At 48.3% G+C, this 22,860-nt stretch overlaps 3 protein-coding genes across 3 annotated transcripts; 1 reads left to right on the top strand and 2 right to left on the bottom strand.

The window, feature by feature from the left end:
• Positions 1-76: 76 nt before the first annotated feature.
• On the bottom strand, positions 77-12,387 carry DHX33 (DEAH-box helicase 33). The gene is made up of 12 exons (XM_066563657.1): positions 12,163-12,387; positions 11,327-11,487; positions 9,916-10,143; positions 9,122-9,292; positions 8,400-8,585; positions 7,213-7,324; positions 6,646-6,805; positions 6,179-6,267; positions 5,757-5,884; positions 5,003-5,206; positions 4,220-4,306; positions 77-2,037 (listed from the first exon to the last, which is right to left on the bottom strand). The coding sequence occupies exons 1-12, from the start codon at positions 12,335-12,337 to the stop codon at positions 1,729-1,731; spliced, it is 2,010 nt and encodes a 669-aa protein (XP_066419754.1). The 5' UTR covers positions 12,338-12,387; the 3' UTR covers positions 77-1,728.
• Positions 12,388-13,458: 1,071 nt separating this feature from the next.
• Positions 13,459-18,098, bottom strand: DERL2 (derlin 2). Its single transcript, XM_066563381.1, has 7 exons — positions 17,997-18,098; positions 17,539-17,604; positions 17,199-17,272; positions 16,698-16,791; positions 16,068-16,263; positions 15,390-15,480; positions 13,459-14,308 (listed from the first exon to the last, which is right to left on the bottom strand). Exons 1-7 carry the CDS (start codon positions 18,087-18,089, stop codon positions 14,203-14,205), a joined length of 720 nt encoding a protein of 239 aa, XP_066419478.1. The 5' UTR covers positions 18,090-18,098; the 3' UTR covers positions 13,459-14,202.
• Positions 18,099-18,590: 492 nt separating this feature from the next.
• Positions 18,591-19,515, top strand: MIS12 (MIS12 kinetochore complex component). The gene has a single exon (XM_066563680.1). It carries the CDS (start codon positions 18,591-18,593, stop codon positions 19,221-19,223), a length of 633 nt encoding a protein of 210 aa, XP_066419777.1. The 3' UTR covers positions 19,224-19,515.
• The last annotated feature ends 3,345 nt before the right edge of the window (positions 19,516-22,860 follow it).

Genomic DNA, 22,860 nt, shown 5'->3' with positions numbered 1-22,860 from the left:
ACAAGACCCATAAACACCAGGACTCATCCTACAATCATTTGTTCTGTACCTCACAAACCAACACATGATTCCTATTTTCACTATCACTTTTTTATTCTGGAAAAAAACATATAAATCCAATCTAAATAAATACCCATCCTGTTCCTTAAGGTTATAAAAAACATGTTTTAAAAAAAAAAAAATTAATGAATATATAAGTTGTGAAAAACGCCAATCACTTGTTTTTAAAATTTTAAGAGTTTAATAGTAATAAAATGGTTATAAAAATAGTAATATAATTACACTCATAATAATTTGGACAATTTGGATTAGGACAATATGAAACAACAGAAACAAAGAGTTACAGACGGTCTGGGTACCTTTTTCTGGGCAATATAAGCCCGAAAAAGGACCTACGTTAACAAAGGATTAACCCTTAAAAACAATAACCTGTTGCATATTCATACATCTCATACATGATGCATAAATTCCATTAAAACAAAGGATTCTGTCTGGTCAGTGTCAGCTTCTTCCTCAGAATCCTAAACGACGTCTTCATGGCAGGAGCAAGGCAGGAAGAAGTTCATTTCTCCTGATAATGGAGCAATAAATTCTCTTTCTCTGAAAGATTGAGGTGTCCTGTGGCTGCTATCTCAGTGCAAGTACCTCATTCCTCTCTTAAAAAAATATCCCACATACATAGTTCCTATTTTAACTACAAAAGTTACCTTTTAACTACAAAACTACATTTACCATACTATTAAAATGCTAATACAGCACTGCTAATCAACACAACAAAATACATATAGTCAATATCTGCATAGAGCCATATAATATGCGCTTTTCTGTTGCCTTGTGATTTCAGGGTTTAACTCAGAACTTTGGGTCCCTCCCCTGATAATTCCCTCCCAGGTGTGTCACTCACCTCTCCTTTCCCTCCCTGACCCCTCCCACCACTGTCTGTCAGTCCTGGCATTCCAGAAGGGCACTGAGTGATTGGCAGATCCAAAGGATGCCCTCTACCCCTGGGGGCCATTGGCCCATCCAGGTGTCCTTTGTCCCTTTGTCCCTCCCCTCCTGTCCCTGCTTGGTGGCTCCCTGCCCCTTCCCTGCCCCTCTCCCCGGGGTTCAAAGGAGCAGCAGCCACGGGCTCAGGGAGTTCTGTTGGAGCTGGTGCTGCATTCAGAGGCCTGAGGGCCAGAATAAAGCTCTGGATCCAAACCCTCCATCAGAACCGACTCCTTTCCTTCACCATCCCCTTAAAGCTTCTCCAGCAGAGGGAAACCCGAGGAGCAGCCCCTGTTATGGGGGGAAGCTCCATCCCAGCACCACCAGAGCTCCTGCATGCCTGGACTTGTCTGCAGTGCCCAGCTGCAGCACCCAGGCAGCCAAAAGTGTCTGTGGGTGAAACACCACACACCCAGCCAGCCAAAAGTGTCTGTGGGGTGAAACACCACACACCCAGGCAGCCAAAAGTGTCTGTGGGGTGAAACACCACACACCCAGGCAGCCAAAAGTGTCTGTGGGGTGAAACACCACACACCCAGGCAGCCAAAAGTGTCTGTGGGGTGAAACACCACACAACCAGCCAGCCAAAAGTGTCTGTGGGGTGAAACACCACAGTGCTGCTGTTTGGTTCAGCAGCGAGGACCAGACAAGCTCAGGCATGTCCCATCTGGCTCTATTGGTATTATTCCAATACTTTTCACAAAGTCTTTCAAGGAGAAGCTGAGCCAGCTGGTCCCAGGGTCAGCTCTTGGCTGTCCGGAGCCTCCTGTGGAAGTATTCGGGTGCAGCCTCCAGCAGCCACTCGGCATCCACCGGGCACAGGTCGCGCATGTAGCAGCGGCTGGTGCGCAGCAGCCCCGTGTACACCACGCAGGCAGGCTTGCACTGGAACAGCACCGAGGAGGGGTGGATGGCCACGGCCTGCTGCGAGCCCACGGTGCCGTAGGAGCCGTCCGGGCGCAGCTGGGCCGCGTTCATGAACAGGCTGTGGGCCAGGCAGCGCCGCACGCCCGCCGTGTCCCCCCGGCACGACTCCAGCGGCAACGACAGCTGCGGACACAAGAGTGAGCATGAACAACCTGCACCCTCGTGGGGACACTGAGACAGAGGAGAAATCCATTTTGATTTAGGTGGAATGTACATCTTTGAGTCTGTGGTCAGAAAACATCGCTGTGTAGCCTGACTGCAAAAGCCTAGGCTCAGAGAAACTGCTTCAGTGAAGGACAGAGATAAGGGGGAAGAGACAGAAGGTGATAAAGAGAGACAGACTGCTGTAAGGAGCACGTCAACCTGACCTAAGAATTCTTTCTGATAAAGAAGAACTAGCGGCAAATGTCACACGAAATTCGTAAAAATGAATATGTGAGTGTCCCAGACATCTTTTATGAAAAATCCTTTCCTTAGGATTTTTCCTCCTGAGAAGCTGAGAGGCCTCAGGAACAAAATATAAACAATGATTATCTGCTGCTGTGGAATGCAACAGGTGCATCTGGGATTGGCCCATGTTGGATGTTTCTAATTAATGGCCAATCACAGCCCAGCTGGCTCGGACAGAGATTCCGAGCCACAAACCTTTGTTATCATTCTTTCTTTTTCTATTCTTAGCCAGCCTTCTGATGAAATCCTTTCTTCTATTCTTTTAGTATAGTTTTAATATAATATATATCATAAAATAATAAATCAAGCCTTCTGAAACATGGAGTCAGATCCTCATCTCTTCCCTCAGCCTAAGACCCCTGTGAACATGGTCACATGTATGAACCTATTGTGAAATTGTATGCATATGTATTTGAGAGGGAGATAAAAAGAATCCTGAAGTTCCCAGCACGTCTTTTAAGGAGAGTAATCTCCACATGGTCCAGCGCTGTAATAAACATACCAGCTTTACAACTTTGTGAAAGTTGTGGAGTTTTTTGTTATCTCCACAAAACAATACAACCCTGTTTTGTGGTGGCAGCTCTCTGGTCAGAGAGAGAGAAATCTAGATAAGCTTTCCCATGAGTCAGCTTCTCCCATGGGAAGCTTTAGGGAGCTGGAGAGAAAGAATTCTAAACAATCTGCACCTGGTGTTTTGCCCGTGAGGTTGTTTACAAATGGGTGTCTTGTTAATTAGACAATAATGTGAAATGTGTTGATTAAATGACCAATCAGGTCCACTGTGGAGACTCTGAGGGGGCATTCCCTGGTCTAGGGAGACACAAGAAGCTTCCCTCAAAAAGCTCTGTTAGACCCCATTGGCTCCTTCCCCTGTTCCTATGTTCCTAAGCCACACCTTCCCATTTCCCTGACTGCCCTTCATCTTTGTACTGCCCCAGACCAGGGTCAGCCCCCAGGCCCCTGTAGAGAGCAAGCCAGACCCTCTGTGTGTGTGTGTGTGTACTGGGACCTGAACATCTCACTGTGTGGCTGAATAAAACATCTGTGGATATTATGCAAAAGCCCTTTTTGCTTCCTTCCCCTGGACTATGCTAGCAGCAATTCACACTGCTACAGTCCACCTGTACTGACCAGTGTATAAAAGAAGCAGTTTCAGTAAAGTCGGGGCTCTAGTCTCTAAGCCTGCTGACCTAGAGTCTGTGTCACTTCCTACCCAGTCCTGACCCTTACAGTGACACTGGTTCACTTCAGAAATCCTGGGGGATTTTCCTGTGTCAGAACACTGGGGCACCACTGGGAATTCAGCCGAGTGGATGCTAGGCTAAGCCAGACTGAGAGCAGAATGGATTGTCACTCTCCTTCTGAAAGGGAGTTTAAGGCTGACCAGCATTCACAAATGATACCCCAGGGGTGGCTCTCATGTCACTGCAGACTGCCAGGGGTTCAGTGGCAGCTCCCAAGCTCTGCCCAGCAGGAACAGCACTGAGGGGAAGCTGCTGCCACACAATGCCTGACTCCACGGAGAAGCCAGCCAGCACAGGCTGCCAGCACTCTGTGGCACACACAGCACAGTCCCAGCTGCATTAGAGCAGGAAAAACCCTTAGGAAAACCTGTCCTTTCCCTGACAAGTCTTCTCAGAGGTTCCCATTTCTCCTTGACTCGCTAAGCCCTGCAGCTTTAAGATTTTGGGGGTTTAACTGCAGAGTCAGGAATTTTAGCCAGCTACTTAACAGAAGACTGAAAACAACCCCACGTTTTCTCACCTGGGACTTGGTGCACAATAACATCAGCTTGGGGATAAACAGGAAAATACCAACAAGTGAAACAGAGAAATAGAATATGGAGGCAAGTTACCTTTACACAAATGTCCCTGAGCTGAGCTCTGACTTCTGCCATCAGCTTCATGTTCCTGCCATTGATAAAGTTCTCTCTGCACCATCCCTGCAGCAGAGACACCAGGAGTTAGAAGGGGATATTTCTTCACCCCAGGAGCATGCCAGCCTTTGGATACCATAAAAAGCAGAACCCCCCTACAATCTGCCTCAGAGAAAACATGCTGACCCCTTTCCTGGTCATATTTCCACCCCTCTTTACTCCACTATGTCTAGATTCCCTCCCACACTGCTCAGAAACAGCAGGTGGTGGTTCTTTTCCCACTCAGAGCTGCTCTGCAAGACCAACAAGAGCAAGAATGACAGGTGCTGCAAGGAATGGGGTGCATGAGTCCACAGATCCACAAATCAATATGAGGGGCTGATAGGGTAGGATAAATCCAAATCTGCTTTCAAACATGCTCAGTGTTTTTCCAACGAATCCTGTCCCAGAGCATGTCCAGGTATTTATCATCAAATCTCAGCACTCTCCCACTCCCTCCTGTTCCCAGCTGGAACCAGGGAAGGAAGAGCCCTGGCTGTGATTACAGAACTGGCCCCACAAAGCTTTGCCAGAGCTGTCTGTAGGAACTTTGTTCCTGAACTTCCTGCAATTGCCCAGTTGTTAAGGATGAGCCCTGTTTTCTCTCTGCTCTGGAGGATGCCTGTGGCAGCAGCCATGGAGGATGCAGGGGGCACTCTGCTCTCTGCTAAAACCTCATCACCCCATGAGCTCACACAGCACTGGCAGCTCAGACCATCCCACCTTGTGCCCGTTGACGTTCTTGTAGGCCCTGTAGACATTGAGCAGGGTGAGATGATCCCCCTCACTGGAGATGAATTTCTTCCTGACAGCCTGCACCTCATCCCTCTGGGCAGGGGGGTTGTGGAGGACACTGTCCACTGACAACAGTGACACAATGGTCAGGATCTCCTCTGCACAGTGGAACTGGGGGGACAGGAGGATGGCCTGCACAGACACAGCAAAACTCATCTTTAGTCGACCAAATCCACTTCAGCTGGGCAGATCTTTCTGCTCCCTGGCAGCCCAGGAACTTGACCAAACATTGTTTAGGACAATCTCAAACATCTGGGCCTAGGATTGGCTGTAAATTCTGATGGGCTCACCAAGCACCTGTAACAACACCTGCCAGGCTCCTTCCTGACACTGCCCAGTGCACAACCAGCACAAACACAGTGACTGAAATGAACTCCAGCAACAGACATTTCATGGACCTGCTAAACAATCCTGAAAATTGCAAGCAAATCTGCCTTGTTCACCTTCAGTGGTGCCAGAGTAAAGAAATTCTCTTTTAAAAATTTTTCTGAATTTAACAACAGATGACAAGCAATCCAGCAAAAGGGCTGTAAATTATGTACACTAATGTACAGCAAATATACCAGTACAGCTGCAAACATCCCTGATTTCATACCTTGTTTAAGGAGTTTGAAAGAGAAACATCAATGGTATAGAGATGAGTACATGAGATTAAAAAAGTTCATTTTTCTGCAGTTTTTACCTTGGAGAACTTTGGATCCAGTGGAAAGGCTGCCATTTTCTTTCCCAAGGGGGTCAGCACAGGCTGACCTTCCTTTTGGGTCACAGCTCCCAGCAGGTCCAGCTGATCAATTGCTGCTTGAATAGCATCTGCCAAAACAAGGACATTGGGCTGTGAGGCCTCCTGCCTCCCACTGAGGGATGTGAACATCAGCTGGTTCCACCACTGCCTCCCTCCCTGGCCAGAGGCACAAGTACTTTCCATTTAGACAAATCAGGGTCCAAAATGTAGTGTATAGTCCTCTGTCCAGGAGAACAAGCACCTTTCCCTCTTTACTCTTCCCTTGGCAGTCAGGGCACACCTTCATGTTGTGTTGTTATGACACCTTATGGCCCAAGATTTTCCTGCTCTGTGTCCCCCAGGCTGCCTTTGTAGCCACTTACCAGGAGATGGTTTGGACATGAAGTCAAAGGTGAGCACATTGGGAATTTTCAGGGCCAGGAGCTGAAGCACCACACTGGCCAGGTTACACCTGCATAGGCAGAAAAAACAATTGAGATAGCTCTCTTGTTTTATTTTATTCCTTTTTCTTTATTCATAGAAGCTGAGATGGAGTCTCAGGCTTGACAGAGACAAACCTGATGCTGCTGGTGAAACCTTACTTCCTAAACCAGGAAGAGGCAAGTCCAAAATCTGGAGGACAGTCAGAACTATTGCTTTTTGTGTTTGGAGACTCAGTGCCCAACTGTCCACCCTGAGCAAACACTTCCCAGTTTTTCTGTTAAATCCCCACTTCCATTTTTCTCAAGTCACCCCGCCAGCCCCTAGATCCAGTTTTGCTGCTCAGTTCTTCCCACAGCCCCAGCTGTAAAAGAGGTTGTGGCAAGGAGTGTGATGGCTCTGTCCTCACCTCTGTATCTCAGGTGTTGTCATTTCTTCAAACTTCTCAAAGTCCTCCTCTGTGTAGAGCCGGTAGCAGATCCCGCTCTCCTGCCTCCCTGCTCTGCCCGTGCGCTGCCAAGCCTGGGCCTTGGACACCTGCTGCACTGCCAGCACCTCCAGGCCAGTTTCTGGGCATGGAAAAACATCACCTCAGTCAGTGCCTAAGGAAGGCACAGCTTTGGAAAACACAGAGGATTAGCAGTAAGAATTCCCAGGGTTTGCCATTCAAATCCGGCTCAGAGCTCACTTGGTTCAGCACAGTGAACTTCAGCACTGTGCTTCACTTGGTTCAGCACTGTGAACTATCCCATGCTGTATCCATGAAGAGAAGATTCACATTTGACAGATTTTTACCCCCTCATGCCTGATACTCAACCCACAAAAACACCACCAAACCCCACACCCCAAACCTGGGACATTAATTTAAACAGCACGGAGAGTGTTGGAAATCCTCTTTCAGTGGGGCTTAGGACCTCCAGTAACTTCTACAAACCCAAACCCAATCTTGGCCATATTCCTCCTCAGAATTCCTCACCAGGGCTGTACTTCTTGGCTTTGACCATGCCTGTGTCCACAACGAATTTTATGCCAGCAATGGTGATGGAGGTCTCTGCGATGTTGGTGGAGAGGATCACTTTGCGACAGCCCTGGGAGGAAGGAAAAAATCAAACCCAGGCCAAGGCCACCTCAGAGCAGCTGCAACACAGAAATTCTGCTGCTTTTGGCCAAGCCCTGCCCCACATTGTGAGCACAAACTGTGCTTGCTGTGCCAGCTCCCAGAAAATAAGGTAATCTTCAGTTTCTAATCAGTTTCTAAAACATTCTTTTGTATTTGCAACAAAACACATCACCAGAACAGCTGCTCTCAATACGTCTTTCAACAATTTTGGTTTCACTTCTGGCACATTTGTGTTCTTATTTATATGTTGAGTAGGTAAAAAAGAGCCTGGGGCAGCATGAATTCCTTTCCTTATGGTCCTGACAAACATTCCCAGGTTTTCAGCTTACTCAGTATTTCCCCCATTAGCTGTTGTAGCTTTTTTGTGATATGGACAAAAAATTCCTATGAAATGGAGAAAATTTAAATTCCTGTGCCTTCTAATCCTTCCTTCTTTTTATGACCCCGCATGACTTACTGAACACATCTGTTAAAACCATCACAGTTGCAGTGTTTTACATCTCTGGAACCACTCAGCCTAAAGCCAACTGAGACTACTGTCACTGTTATATTTTCTGGAAAAATCCCCTTGCACAGGATTCTTCTCCTGGGAAGCTGAGAAGCCTCAGAGAAAAAGGAAAACAATATTATCTCATTTGCTTCTGCTGTGTTTTGCTGATTTGAAATGTGTTTAGTCATTGTTTACCAACAGGTGCTTGTTTCATTGGTTTCATGTGAATTGTTTTGACTCTTTGCCCAATCAGGGCCAAGCTGTATCAAGACTCTGGAAGGAATCAAGAGTTTTCATTATTATCTTTGTAGCCTTCTGTAAGTATCTTTTCTGTATAGTTTAGTATAATATTCTTTAATATAATATAGTATCTTAAAATAATAAATTAACCTTCTAAGAACATAGAGTCAGATGCATCATTCCTCCCTTCATCTTGGAACCCCACAAACACAAGAGACTATTGATTACTATCAGTACAGGCTGCTTTAGCCCCTTAAAGCCCACATGTTTCATCCAAAGACTCATTGAAGCAAAACCCCTGCTACTCCCTCACCTCAGGGGTGGGTTTAAAGGCACGGAGTTGTTGGGAGTGGGGCAGAGAAGCATAAAGGGGCAGCACTGTCATCCGTGGGCAGCCCTCGGGGAGATGCTGGGCAACGTCTCGGCACGTTTTGGTCATGGCTTCAATTTCTTCCTGACCAGTCAGGAACACCAGGATGTCCTGGCATGCAGGGGCTTCCTGGAGCCAGAGGAAAAAACAAGTTAGGAGTGTTTGGATAGAAAAGGAGAATTGAGATTGGTAATGAGATGTGGGTCTGGCAGCAAGTCATTGAAGCAGGCTAAGAAGAAAGAGAAGACACACATGTGGTGCAAGGAATGCAAGAGCTAGAATTCCCAATGGATTCACCAGAGATAAAGAGTAAACCACATTTTGAGGGATCAAGTGTTAAAAGGATGGAGGAATTGCTGTGTCCTCAAATAACTGTCCATGCCAGGCAGAGAGAGCCAGCAAGCACCCAGGTACAGAGAACTCAGGTGGGGGGAACATTCAGATTTTAGGCATGAGCTGACATGATAAATCTTTGCTTGGCAGTCTCCCTTCAGCTCCAGCCTGGACATACAGGTCCCAAAGCCCAACAGCAGAAGCAACTTCAAAGCACTAAATGCAGTTTAATGGAACAACACAACAATCCAGGTGTTTGGCAGTCAAACACCCCAGCACAAAACACCAACCCCTGGCCCCAGAGGGACACAAACCTGGAGAGACCCTCATACCTGGTGGATCTGGAAGATGGACACCAGTGCTGCCTGCAGGTAGTCACTCTGCCTCTCCTTGGTGTAGAAGATGTCAATGGGATGCTGCCGGCCCTCCAGATAGATGACAGGAGCTCCATTGAAGTACTGGGAGAACAGGTCAACGTCCATGGTGGCTGACATGACAATCACCTTCAGGGGGAGCACAGCATGGGTCAGCACTGCAGCTCCCATCCAGCTGCACACCAGTGAGTCAGGACCAGCCAAAAGTCAGCTTCTGGATCCTGAGAACCATGCTCAGAACAGGCTTTGGGACAGAAGAGAGTGACTTCCCCTCGTTAAAGCCATGAGCTTTTTAACAGAAGCAGAAAATGGTGTGACAGAATGGGCTGGTGTGTGGAACAAGACCATGCAAGGTCCCTGCCAGACCAACGTGCTTTCACACAAATTCCTGACATGTCCACCCATCCCCTGTGCAGTGCCCTACCTGGGAATGAGCATGTCCCATCAGCCAGAGCTCCTGCACCTGGAGTGATCTCAGCAGCAGTGCCAAAACCTCCCCAGCACTCTGTCTGGGGCTTTTGTGGAAAAAAGGGATCATGGTGGTGACCAGATACCTTGTTCAGAGGTGTCATATCAGGCCCACACATCATAAAGTCAGACACCCTGAACTAATGAGATTTAAAGTGACTTTTTAGGAACAGAAAAACAGTCAAAGCTGAAATCCCAAACCCTTTGGAAGGTCCCAGGAGATGCTCAGAGCACCCAGAGCCCAGCCCCACCCCGCCCTTCACCGCCACCCCAGATGAACACACTTTCAGCGGCCGCAGGCCCCGCTCCTTTCGCTTCTTCTGAGCAGCTTTGACCACCCCAAAGAGCACATCAGTGTGGATGGTCCTCTCGTGGGCCTCGTCCAGGATGGCCACGCTGTACTTGTGCAGCAGGGGGTCCCCGATGGCCTCGCGCAGCAGCATCCCGTCCGTCAGGAAGCGCAGCCGCGTCTGCGCGCACGAGCAGTCGTCGAAGCGCACCGTGTAGCCAACCTGGGCAAGGCAGCACAGACACACAGGCTGGCATTTCCCACTGCCATCGTGCCACAGGAAGGGCTGCAAAGCCCCTGGGCACTGTACTGGACTGAGCCAACCAGAAGTGCATGGAAAACAGAGCAGTTTATCTGCTGTGAGCAGTTCCTCTTCCAATTGTAGCAAGCCACCCAAATGATACTCCCAACATCTCTAGGTGGCTTCTTCCTAGCTAGAGGTTCATCATAAATGCCCCCCAAGTTCAGTTTAGTTTGTCTTTCCTTTTCTCTTTCCTTTCCTTTTCTTTTCCCCTTCCCCTTTCCTTTCCCTTTCTTTCCTGTCCAAAATGATTCCAGGCTCTCCAAGGATTTCATGCAGGGGAATTCTTTCTCCTCTGCTTTTCTCCCCCAGACCTGCACTAATTCAGCACTCTGCTCTCCCTGACAGTGATTTCTGACACAGGGAGTGAGGAAAGAGAGCACAATATTGTTTTTCTTTAATTCACGAATCAGTATTTTTTCAAATGGAACAACCCAGATCAGGAAGTTCAATATCACAAAGACAGACCATGCCCACCTTGTCATGGGACAGGTAAAGAGCCATTTCTGTCCATTCAATTAATTATAGAATCACAGAATATCCTGAGCTGGAAGGAACCCACAGGGATTATCCAGTCCAGCCCCTGGCCCTGCACAGACACCCAACAATCCCACCCTGGGCATTCCTGGAGCATTGTCCAAACTCTCTGGAGCTCTGGCAGCCTTGGGGCTGTGCCCATTTCCTGGGAGCCTGGGCAGTGCCCAGCACCCCCAGGGGAAACACCTTTCCCTGATATCTAACCAAGACCCCCCTGACACAGCTCCAGCTGCTCCCTCAGGTCCTGTCCCTTGCCACAGAGAGCAGAAATTGGAGCTGTCCCTGGGGAGGAAGCTGCAGACCAAATTCTCCACTTCTCCAGCTGAGCAGACCAAGTGCTCTCAGCCATTCCTATTATGTGGCCCCTCCTGACCCCTCACCATCTTCATGCTGCTCCTTTGAGCACTCCCTGACAGCTTTTACATCCTCATTCCATTGTGGCACCCAAAACTAATTTTGAAATTAAGACTATCACTCCTGTAGCTGGTTATTACCCTACCCACTGAAGCCTGACAGGGCCCCATCCCCAGAGCATCACCAAACCAAAATTAATCTGTAGATAACCTACCAGCTTCCCCAGCTCTGTCCTCTTCTCCTCAGCAACTCTGGCAGCCAGGGTGACAGCAGCCACCCTGCGGGGCTGGGTCACAGCGATGACACCAGGCTGGCCAATCCCCGCCTCGTACAGGAACTGAGGGAGCTGGGTGGTCTTCCCCGAGCCTGTTTCTCCTAAGGAATACCAAGGGAATAGAGTTTCCCCCCACACTTTTATAGCATTGTCAAACTGGGTTTTTTACGTTAACTTTTAGCCCTTTGGGAATGGGGAAGCTGAAGACAGAGAGGGAAAGTCCCACCACAAAGCAGTGGCAGGTCCGAGATGGCACCCAACGCCCTCCTCTTGCTGCTGGGCCACTCCTCTGCAGAGCTCCAGCCACACTGGTTCAGAAACCCACTCCAGCCTCTCTGGAGGTGAAGTGTCTGTGCTGTGACACTAACAGGACAGACATACAAAGCATTTTTCATTTAATTACAATAAATGCTGAGTCTTTACTAGGTGGGAAGTTGCACATGTTCAGCTCCTGAAAGTCTAACAAAAAGCATTTTGGTTTGCAGAACAGAAAAATATAATAAAATCAATGAAAGCATAATAAAATCAGTGAAAATGTAAGTGAGGAGAGTCTTCAGAAGAGGAGAGCTTGGCCATCTGGTTTTGACTGAACTCCCGGCAGACAGCGAAAGGAGAGGGAAATACTTTAACCTGCTCCACAAAAACCCCGGCTGCCAAAGCACAGAAGTCATTCCCTGCTCACCACAGTTCAGATTTACATCCAGCCCGTTTCTGGGCAGCTTTCCCAGCCCAGCCCGCTCCGTGGGCCAGCTGGGGGCCCTGGTCCCGGCGCTCACCGATGAGCACGGCGGTGTCGAGGCGGCGGAGCCGCTCCAGCAGCGGCCCGCGGGCCCCGGAGATGGGCAGGGAGCGCCGCTGCACGTGTGCGGGCGGCGCGGCGCTCTGGGGCTGCATGCTGGGGGGACCCGCCTTGAACCGCTTGGCCGGAGGCTCCTCTCTGTCCCGAGCCATCGCCCCTCGCGGTCCCGGCCCGGTCCGTCCCGCCGGGGCTGTCCCGGTGCTGCGGCCGCTCCCCGCCGGGGCCGCACTGCACGGGCTCCCTGGCGCAGTGATGACGCCACCGCGCGACGCTGCGCGGAGCATCCTGGGAGTTGTAGTCCCGCTGTCACCGCCGCCATTTGCAGCGCTCCCGGCTCCGGGCGCCCCTCAGGAGCCTCGGAAACATCGCGGACCCCAAAGGGCAGCGAAAGGCAGCCAAGGAGGGCAGAGAGCCGGCTGTGACCAGCGTGGGTACATGTTCCAACTCGGGACTTGTCCCAGTAACAAGCTACGGAGGGGTTCTCAAACACTGAATTAAAAAGAACACAAAAAATAACGTTTTTATCTCATTCCTGCCTCATAACCTACGCTGAAGCAACATTGTCCAAAACACTTTCATTCTTGGCTCTCTAGGAGCACTAGAAGTCTGCTTTAGAAACAATCAAAACTGACCCAAAAACAGACCAATAAAACCTGTAAAATCCTCCAAAGCTTCCATAAGTTTTATAACCCTTACCAGATAAAAATGCAGACACAAATTACCTCACACATTTTATCAGAATCTAACACACTGCTTGTGGACAAACCATTTCCCCTGAGATCCCCACACATTTCTCTCCTGGACTATAAATTGAAAAAACTAAAACCTGTAGCCAGTTTTGAAAAATAAAATCTGAGACTAAATGAGATAATCACATCATGGGTAAGCCCATCCTCTAAAATGCAAAATGAAGATACAGCTTTAACTCCTTTTATCTATTATGATATAATCAATAAAACCCCACCCAATACTTTCTATGGTGATTTAAGAACAACTGACCATGATGAGCTGAACTGAGCTCCAAATTCCTATGTGGCTGCTCAGAGATATTTATAATCAATGCAGCTTTAAGATAAATGCCACTCAGTCTCACTGGCCTGTGTTGGACACAACAAACTTCATCCACAGACCACGGATTTCACATCCTGACCAGACAATGCTGTGTCCTGCACTTCTGAGACACTTGTGGGAAAAGCTGCAGGTATCTCTGTCTCTTCAAGGATTTGCTTTTTCCAGCCCCTGCTGCCTCAACACTACAGGATGATACAGAGGATTAACCAAAAAGGATCCAAGACATTTTATTCAACTCATAATCATTTTTTGAGTCCTGACTCCAGACAAGTTTTCTTCTCTAGTGCTGCAGGTCATCCAGTAACAGCAGAGGGCACATGGGGGTGGATTTTGCAGGCACACCTATTTAACCACCACTGTGGGCACCTGAACACACAGTCTTTTGGGGAAAAAAACCACCAAAATGTAGCCTCAGCCTGCAGAACATTCCAAAAATCCAGCTGGCAGAGTGAAAAGCTGCATGTTGTGCTCCCTGCAGTTCAAAGATGACTGGAGACAGCAGCACCTCAGATTAAACAACCTTTTGCCATTGAAATGGTGACTTAGCCTTTCAATCATCTTGCAGTTGTTTTATCCAAGAATAAAAAAATGAGTTAAATCCCAAAAAGTTGGGTTTGTCCTCTATAAAGTTTCCCATAGAGTTTCATGTATCAAATAACTTGAAAAAAATGCTTTAGAAATCACTTTAAACAAGTACTTGTGTGGCCTTGTTAACTGAAGTTAACAGGAAACAGTTTCCAGTTTTACATTTTTGGCTCCACTGGATTTAGATGATGCCCAGCACAATGAATTCCCTGATGGGGAAGGGTGCTGGGAGTGCCTCGGGTGAGACTGCATTTCATAAAGTGCTTGTGTTCCAAACCATAGAGCTGTCAGAGTCCTCTCTGGGCTGGGGAAGGAGTCCCCATGGGGCTGGAGCCAGGCCAGTGGCAGCCCCAGGCCCTGATTAACCCCCGAGGCGCTGCCCCTCTCCCCAGGCAAAGCCCCCCGGCCGCTCCTCTGGCAAGGGGTTGTAGTTGGGGTCATCCTCTGGGGTGTCAAATATTGCTTTCCTGCAAAACACAAAGCATGGTTAGCCTTTAAAACACAGCTTTCACTGTAAGATCAAGACAGCACACATGCTGCACAGTGCCCTCCCTCAAGAACAGCCTGCCCAGGCAGTGGGATTTATGCTCTCCAATTTGGAGCCAGCAGGAAGGAGATCCCAAATCAAGACTAACGAGGTGATTCTGCTATTTATGTATAAATATTCTATGCCAGACATCTTCAGGATAATCTTATGGTTCTGTGAAAAACAACATCAGGACAGCGCACATGCTGTCAGCTCACAGCATTTGGTTTGACCAAAGTCTCCACTTCTCCAGCTGAGCAGACCAAGTGCTCTCAGCCATTCCCATTATGTGGCCCCTCCTGACCCCTCACCATCATCCTCATGCTGCTCCTCTGAGCACTCCCTGACAGCTTTTACATCCTTGTTACATTGTGACACCCAAAACCAATTATGAAATTTAGACCATCACCCCTGTGGTAGTCTCCTTCCTCAAGAACAGCCTGCCCAGGCAGTGGGGTTTATGCTGTCCAATTTGGAGCCACCACGAAGGAGATCCCAAATCAAAACTGATGAGGTTATTCTGCTATTTATGTATAAATATTCTATGCCAGACATCTTCAGGATAGTCTTATGATTCTGTGGAAAACAACCATCAGAAGTGTTCTGGGAGAGCATCACACAAGAGAGAACTGAGTGAGACCTATAAACACTACAAACACTGAAGGATTTTTTTCCCAAAATTGTGATGTGAGGATGACTTACAGAAGAAAAAAACCAAAACATTAAATATCTTATTTGTAGTACCTCAGCCACTGTTCACACTCAGCAAGGGACACAGCTTTGGTGCTGTCAGTAAAGTGTTATCAGAGAAACCAAAGATAAAACCCTCTAGCTCTTCTCCAGTTAAGTTGTGTTGCCAAACAAGGGGCTGGAATTTGTTGAATTGGGAACCAAGTTCAATAAAAAGCAAGAAGACACCGACCCCAATTCTGACTCTGCCCAAATGATGTGACTGAATTGCAAACAGTTTTCCAAACAAGCACTTTTGCCATGTCTCTTCCAAAGCAGACACCAATACTCACAGGACAGACGGTGTTCTCAGGAGCCTCCCACCACCAGGCTGATTGGGAAAGACATCCTCTAAGAAAAAATATATATGCCCAACAGCAATGCCTGGTATAGAAACAAAAGCCAAAAGGTGGTTTTTCAGTAGTCCTCCTTTACAATTCTCAAATGCTTTACACTAGAGTTTTCAGAAAAACAACACACATTTGTTCTTTCACAGAAAATTTGATGATACAGAAATATAAAACCTAAGAAAGAAAATTAACAGCATGTAAAAAGCTTAACTTATACTACAGGACATTAATATTGGGAAAACATCTTGTTATTATTAAAAAATACTGATGTTTTGGCTCTATTAGAGTTGATAAAATAGTAATATAAGCTATTTTATTTCAGTAGACTGATGCTATAGTCAGATGATGCATCAGGGCTGATTCCAAACAATAAAAAGCCAGAATTAAAAACATCAGAAAATAAAAAACATCACAAGCTCTTTCCATCCTTGTCACGGCACAAAATATGCTACAATGGCTAGAAATCAGAAAAGCCTAAAAATGTAAATATAAAATAATAAATATATCAGAAGAACTAACACCAAGCATTAATTAGCCCAAAAATGGGACAAATCCCCATTTTCTGTTTCACATAAAACATGAGGAGGAACAGATCCTTGTGAGATTATTGCCATTGCTCACCCAGGAGATCCACAATGATGGAGTTCCCCAAGAGCAGAGAAAAGCCCATCAATACCCAGGGTAGGAAAGGGGCTTGGAAGATGAGGAGCCCGAAGAAGTTCATGCGGACGTAGGGGTTCCTGCGGCTCCACACGTACACCAGCATGATGGTGAACGCCTGTCCCAGGAACACCAGGTTCACAAACAGCCCAAAAAGCTGCCATGACTCGTTAAGGAAACTCTTGTGAGGTCAGGAATTTCACAGCTTAATTTGTAATCTTGTGTTTTCCACACAGCTGGTAAATCCACTTTCTCAGGTGTAAGGATGTCAAACTACTGGCCATCAAATCCAGCAGGTGCAGCAGGATTCGGGGTACCTGCAGCAAGAATAATCTCATTAAAGCAGAATTTAATTCTTCACAGACAACCTGAGCATGATCCCACATCTGAACAGCCCCCGATAACCTCATTTCCATGATCAAGCAGAAAAAAACCCCAAAAAACCAGCAACAATCCCAAAATATTCAAAACCCCACTAACAAATATCAGTACTCCTTGTGCAACAAAGTTACAGTAACAATACAGTTGCAGCTCTCCTTCACACTTCTGTAGTTTTACTAAAGGAGCTTGGAATTAAAACAGAAAGGATACAGTCATTAAAAGTCCTCCAAAAAGGAACATAAATACAAAATCTGCCGTGCGACCCCGGAAAGAGCCTTCCTCGAGCATGCGGCAGTAGCGGTATCTGAGGCCAAGGTCAGGAAAACTCCAGTGTTCAAGTGAGTTCAGAGACATATCCAAGCAGGAAATTATTCACTTCTACGTCAGCTTAAAAGTGTTTTGTCAATTTACTGCATCACTTGGCTCTTTCTGGATACTTCAGCACAGAGGGTGAGCCGGGAGACAAAAAAGTTACCTGGAATTTTCTCCTGCAGCACCAACCTGAAGGATCAGTCTTGTACAAATTCTTAACACCAAAAAAGTAACTGGCAAAATTCTTGACAATTTAAAAAGGAGACCCCCTTGAAGCCCTTGAAGTTGGCATTGCTGAATTCCCAGGAACTCAACCTGTCCTGTGTGCAGGTACAGCAACATTCCTGCACTCCGGAGCTCTGCTTGCCAAGGGAACCAACACAACTTGGTGAAGGATACAAAAAGATCATGTTAAATAAAAAATTAAAGCCAACTGGTCCAAAGAACAAGTAGTTTGTGATTAACCTCCATATCTGGAAATAAGACAAATACAAGGACTTTAAACGTGACAGCTTATTTTTATTGTCTAAGTAGAGAAATAAGTAACAATGAAACTGAAATCTCCTTTACAGAAAATGAGACTAAGACCTATTTTAAGATATAGTGGTCTGCACTCTGGCTACAGTAACTTTTAAAAAGTGTATTTTTAATACAAAAAAGTACACTGTTTTGAGAAGACAAACACTTAAAAAACTCTACAGCACACTTAAAAACCTCCAGTGCTTCAGAAAACACTTACTTGAAAGTGCTTAAATATTAACTCAGGGTTGAAATACAGCTGGAAGGGCGTGATTAGTTCTAATTGCTGAAAAAGAAGAAAACATTTTGAAAGGATCAATACAAGAAAGAAGAAAAAAAAAGGAAAAAGAAAAAATACACACCCAAAACAGCAACCCGTTCCTGCGTGCCAAAAAGAGCCCAGCAAGTCACATCAGCACTGTGAGTTTTCTGGAGCCTCAATACAACAACCCTTTGGCGCTGTTGCTTTTAATTCGTGCTTTTCACCTCTCCCGGGCCCGGTTCCGGGAATCCCGAATCGCTCAGGTGGTCTGGGGACTCCAGACCCGGCTCTGAGCGCGGGCGGTGCCTGAGGGCGCCCCTTCCACGGCCACCCCACCCCGCTCCCAGCTCCCGTCACGGCCTGCCTGCCTGCCTGCCCCCCTGCCCCCCTCCCTCCCTCCCGCGGCCGCCACTGACCACGGCGGCGGTGGTGAGGACGCAGGCGGTGGTGTAGGCCCGGGTCACGGGCGGCACCTGCAGGTACTCCTGCCGGAACGTCTGGTACGCCATCTTGGCGGCCCCGCCCCGGCCCGACCGCCTCCGCGCCCGCCCGCCTCCGCGCCCGCCCGCCTCCGCGCCCGCCCGGCGCTCCGCGCTCCCATTGGCTGAACCGCAGCGCCCTCCCTCCGCTCTGCGCTCTCATTGGCCGACTGGTCAGCTCGCTGCCGCCTCTCCGCGCTCCTATTGGGCGTCTTGCAATGCCCGCCCACCACCCCTCGCTGTCATTGGCCGAGAGGCTGCTCTTGGCTCGCCCGCCGAGGGACGGAGCGCTCGGTGATTGGGCAGGAGCGTGCCCTGGCGGGCGCTGATTGGCTACGCCTGAGGTGCCCTGAGGCGGTGTTTGAGCGAGGCGGGAAAGCAGCGGCGGCAGCGGCGCGTCTCGGAACCGTCCTTGGGCAGAGCGGCCCCGGGCCCCGCGAACACCAGCGGCAGGAGCGGCCCCATTGCCTCGGGTACGCCCTGTGAGTCCCACCTTCCCCTCACGGCCCGGCCGCCCCTGCCCCCGCCGCCATGTCGGTGGATCCCATGGTCTACGAGGCGCAGTTCTTCGGGTTCACGCCGCAGACCTGCATGCTGCGTGTTTACATCGCCTTCCAAGATTACCTGTTCGAAATGATGCTGGTGGTGGAGGGCGTGATGCTGAAGAAGCTGGACAGCATTCCCGGCTGCAAAATCAGCCCTTCCAAGATCCGGAAATGCACCGAGAAATTCCTGCTCTTCATGAAGGAGCACTTCGATAAACTGTTCTCTAAAATGGAAGAAGTGCTGCTGCAGCTGGTGCTGAACATCCCGAAGAACGTGCTGCTGCCCGAGGACAGGGTGCAGGAGCAGTATCCCTACAGCGAGGAGGAATTCCAGGCGCTGCAGGATGAGCTGCAGCAGCTGCAGCAGCAGTGCAGGGCACAGGCAGTCCTGGAGCAGGAGCTGCGAGCAGAGCTGGAGGAGCAGAAGGTTGTCAAGGCCGAGCTGGAGAAGATTTTGCAGTGCTTTGATGGGCTTGAGAACATCTGCAGGGAGCACGGCGCCGGCAACTTCAAGGAAAGCTTTGCCCTCCTGACACAGAGCTCTAAGAAATTGCAGGATGTGCTGAAAGAAGTTGAGGAGAAGAGCAAAAAAATTAACCAGCATGATCAGTTAATGTAATGGAAATTCCGAGAAGGCAGCAGATGCCATACAGAGAGCTTGCTTAAAATGACAGGGGCTTCTCTTCCCCTTACTCCACTCGTGCTGCCAGGATTTGGTCTGAAAGCTGTTAAACTGTGCCAGTTTGCTCCTCCCTAAGGCAGGAGGGGGAGAAAACAATCTGAGTTACATTTTACAAGCCAACTTCCTCAGTTTTGGGTCGCACAACCGGCGTTTGAAAACACTGAATGTTACCTTTGAACACTATGTAGCACTTCCCGTTTTAAGGGTTATAGAAACCAAGCCTTGTAGGAATGTGTAGGTGTTTCCAGCCTGAGGTCAGTGAGGCCACGGGGACTCTGCCCGTGGCCAAGGAGCTGCCTGGCCATGGCTACGGTGCTTTTCTCTGTGTTTGGGAAGTCAGCAAGGAGGAAATGCAGGGAGGAGGATGACACTGATGCTGGTGACAAGGTTCTGATGAGATCTGTTGGCATCAAACCAAATTTCAGCTCAGTTTCTGGAATTTCAGGGTTCCTCACCATTCCACCTGTGCTTGTGTTTCTCTCAGCACAGAGCAGAAGCCACTGGAGGAAATGAGCAATTCCATCACTTTGTCCTACTTCACCTTATGTTGCTTTATATATTTGTTTGGGTTTTTTTTTTTTTTTTGTTGCCCAGTGTCCCTTTTCTACTAAACAAAGTTTCTCTTATTAACATTTAATCAGATTTTCCTGTGAAAATGTTCTGAATATTGATAAGCTCTTGTGTCTTAATTGAACTTATTCTCTCTGTACTTAATTCAAAATCCCTGACATTCTGTGCATCTTTCCATGGTAGTTTTTTAATCTCCTGTTTAGTCCTATCATTAAATATCAATGTTAATTTCTACTTTACTGGCATAGAGGTTTAAAATTCATTAACCCTGTGAATAATTTAGAGGTGACTGCAATAAAAAAGTGTATTGAAAACCTAAAACTCAGTTTGGAATTCTTTCTTCCCTGGATTAAGAGTGAGATGTGAGAAGCGTCACTTGGCAGCAGAGGGCAGCAGCAGCCCGGCCCAGGGATCTGCTCCACAGGACCTTGGTCTCTTTTCCCAGCTCAATGTGACTTTCCTGGACATCAAGAATTATTGTTTCCTCAGGTGCATCAGTTGTTTTATCCTCAGTAAATAGGAGACATTTTTCCTGGGTGTTCTGTGCCCAGAATGACCACACAAGGATTGGCAGAAAGCTGGACCCTACTGAGTTTGTACACCCCAACACTGTATTTCCTTCAAAAAGGAATTATTCCCATTTTCACAGGTTTCTCCTGTCCCAGCCAGAGAGACAATTTCACTGCCAGGCCAGGGTTCCTCCCAGCTGGAGTGCTGGGTGAGGGGGTGCTGGGCACAGTGGTTGTACTGGGCTGTGCCTGGCCCACTCCCTGACCCCTGGGTTTGATGTCCTGCTGTGTCACCAACCAGGGAAATGTGTCCACAGCAAAATCTGGGATTGATCATCCCACCCCTCCTGGTGTGGATTTAACCCTCAGGCCCTCCTGTGATCGTCCCTTCCCACCTGCTCTCAGAAATGCCATCCTCCCACACACACTGCCAGCACTGCAGTCACCATAATCAAATCTTTTACAATAAATTTCACCCTGCTGCTCCGGAGAGCGGTGCAGGAGCAGTGCCCTCGGGCAGGGAGCTCATGGAACCACAGGATTCTCTGGGCTGGAAAAGTCCAGCAGTTCCCCCAGCACTGCCCCAGGCCACACTCACCTGTCCTCGAATGCCACATCCACAGAGGCTGGATCCAATGGCACTGGTGAGGCACTCCCAGCTCCAAATCACATCCATGTGTTTGTGGGGTCTCTGGAGATTCAGAGGCTTGAGAGCAGCTTGACAAAGCCTGACTCCATCCCCAGTGGCCTCTCCATCTGTCCTTGTCCCACTCTGCCCGGGCTCCCATCACTCTCAGAGGCAGATCCAGAGGTGACACTGGTGACAAGGCAGGCACAGACAGGGTAGCACCAGGCTGATGCAGGAGCAGGACCTGGCGCTGGCTTGGAAAGGAGGGGCAGAACTTCCAGGTAGATGATTTTAATGCTCATTTTCTCCCAGTACTTGCATGGAGCTGGAATATTCAGAGCCCCAGGCTGGGAGTGAGATACTTCATAACACCCAATGTAAAAACTGCAACCAGCTGCTGGTAAAACATTTCCAAAAGCCTTTTTCAGGAGAAAGAGCCTTGATGTCAAGCACTTGGTGCAATAAACACCCCAGCAGCAGAGCTGAGGTCTGAGAGGAATAAAGCCACTGGTTTTCCCACCAGGATAATGCCCTCCTGCTCTGGAACATGCAGGATCCATGGGGCTGAGGATGTCATGGCAGCTGGATGCTCCACCAGATAGAGAATGGCTTCAAGCCCCTCTACAGTTCCTGGGACTATCAGACTCCAGCAAAACTCACCCCTGGGAATAAAAGCATGTCCTGGCTGTGAGGAGGAGGAGTACAGCTGGAATTGCAGGCCCTGTGCATGGATAGGGGTCAGAGAAAGCAGGGAATGTCCTGGCTCTGTGTCCCAGGGATGCAAAGCTCCAGGGGTTCAGTTCCCTGTATAAGGAGAAAAGAGAAAATTTAAACTAAGAAATTTTGGCAGCATTCACAGGCAGTTGGAGCAGTGTAGCCCTCCTTGACTTATATGCTGAATAATGGTGTAATTAGCAGCTGTTAATGAACTCACACCTGGCAAAATGCCGGGGGAGGAGGTGGTTACCATATGCCTCCTCATTAAGAGCATTAATTACAGGCAGGAAATGCTGGTGGCAGCCACAAGCTTTAATCACTTCACCTCAAGCTGGTGGTGGGTCAGCTCCTGCTATTGCCATCCCATGGTGGCTCAGGGTTCCCATCCCTGTCCACATCCCACAGCAAGGCTGAAGGGACCAACAGGGCAGGGAAAAAGATACTTATTCACTCTAATAATGAAAAAAAACCTGTTGTGGCAAAACATTTTCTCCCACAGGGATTTTTGCTGGCACAAACTGAGCAAGAGCAACCCCCATCCTTAAAATGAACCCTGTGGAAATTCCAAATAAAAACTAATGGAGATGGACAGTGAGCCAGGCACTGTGAGTTATTCCAGCTGGTGAGTGCAGCAGCTCTTCCCTAATGTGTTTGCCCATCACACACCATAAAATGGGATGGGAGTGAACATTCCAAGTGCTCACTGGGATTTCCAGAGAGCTGCCCCAGTGCTGCCTCCCCTGCACCTCAGCCCTGGCAATAAAATAAATGGGGCAGGGAAAATGGGCATTCAGCTCCCATTAGTGGCTAAACATTGATTTACTCAAGCAAAGAAACTCAGTCAGGGCTTGGCTGCTGGTGGCTCCTGGCCGTGTTTGTGGGACATCCCTGGAAACTGTTAGAAAAGAACTTGGTAAATGATTTTTTCCTACTCAAGGAGAAGAAAATGGAAAACCTGGAAATGTCTGGCAATAAAGGAATCACTTTTACATATGAGAGGTTTTTTCCCCCTAATTAAACCATAGGAGAGAGGGAATGTGATTTAAAAGAAAAAACTATGTCCCTCACACAGCTCTACATGGCTTTGGCTGCTTCCCTGGCTGTTTATCCTGCTCTGCATCCATCTCACCCTGCTGCAGTTGGGTTTGGG

Source organism: Molothrus aeneus, chromosome 20 (genome assembly GCF_037042795.1).
Source record: "Molothrus aeneus isolate 106 chromosome 20, BPBGC_Maene_1.0, whole genome shotgun sequence".
Taxonomy (NCBI): domain Eukaryota; kingdom Metazoa; phylum Chordata; class Aves; order Passeriformes; family Icteridae; genus Molothrus; species Molothrus aeneus.
Note: the sequence above shows the minus strand (reverse complement) of the source record. Positions and strands in the feature narration are given on the sequence as shown.

What these genes read in the sequence shown, in the direction of transcription:
- DHX33 (XM_066563657.1), bottom strand. Translation starts at nt 12,337, where the DNA reads ATGGCTCGGGACAGAGAGGAGCCTCCGGCCAAGCGGTTCAAGGCGGGT. An exon ending in CGACACCGCCGTGCTCATCG is followed by an intron (nt 11,488 to 12,162) that starts GTGAGCGCCGGG and finishes GGTATTCCTTAG; the next exon opens with GAGAAACAGGCTCGGGGAAG. An exon ending in GGACAGAGCTGGGGAAGCTG is followed by an intron (nt 10,144 to 11,326) that starts GTAGGTTATCTA and finishes TGCCTTGCCCAG; the next exon opens with GTTGGCTACACGGTGCGCTT.
- DERL2 (XM_066563381.1), bottom strand. Translation starts at nt 18,089, where the DNA reads ATGGCGTACCAGACGTTCCGGCAGGAGTACCTGCAGGTGCCGCCCGTG. An exon ending in TCCTCACCACCGCCGCCGTG is followed by an intron (nt 17,605 to 17,996) that starts GTCAGTGGCGGC and finishes CTTCTTTTTCAG; the next exon opens with CAATTAGAACTAATCACGCC. An exon ending in TAATATTTAAGCACTTTCAA is followed by an intron (nt 17,273 to 17,538) that starts GTAAGTGTTTTC and finishes TCTTATTTCCAG; the next exon opens with ATATGGAGGTTAATCACAAA.
- MIS12 (XM_066563680.1), top strand. Translation starts at nt 18,591, where the DNA reads ATGTCGGTGGATCCCATGGTCTACGAGGCGCAGTTCTTCGGGTTCACG.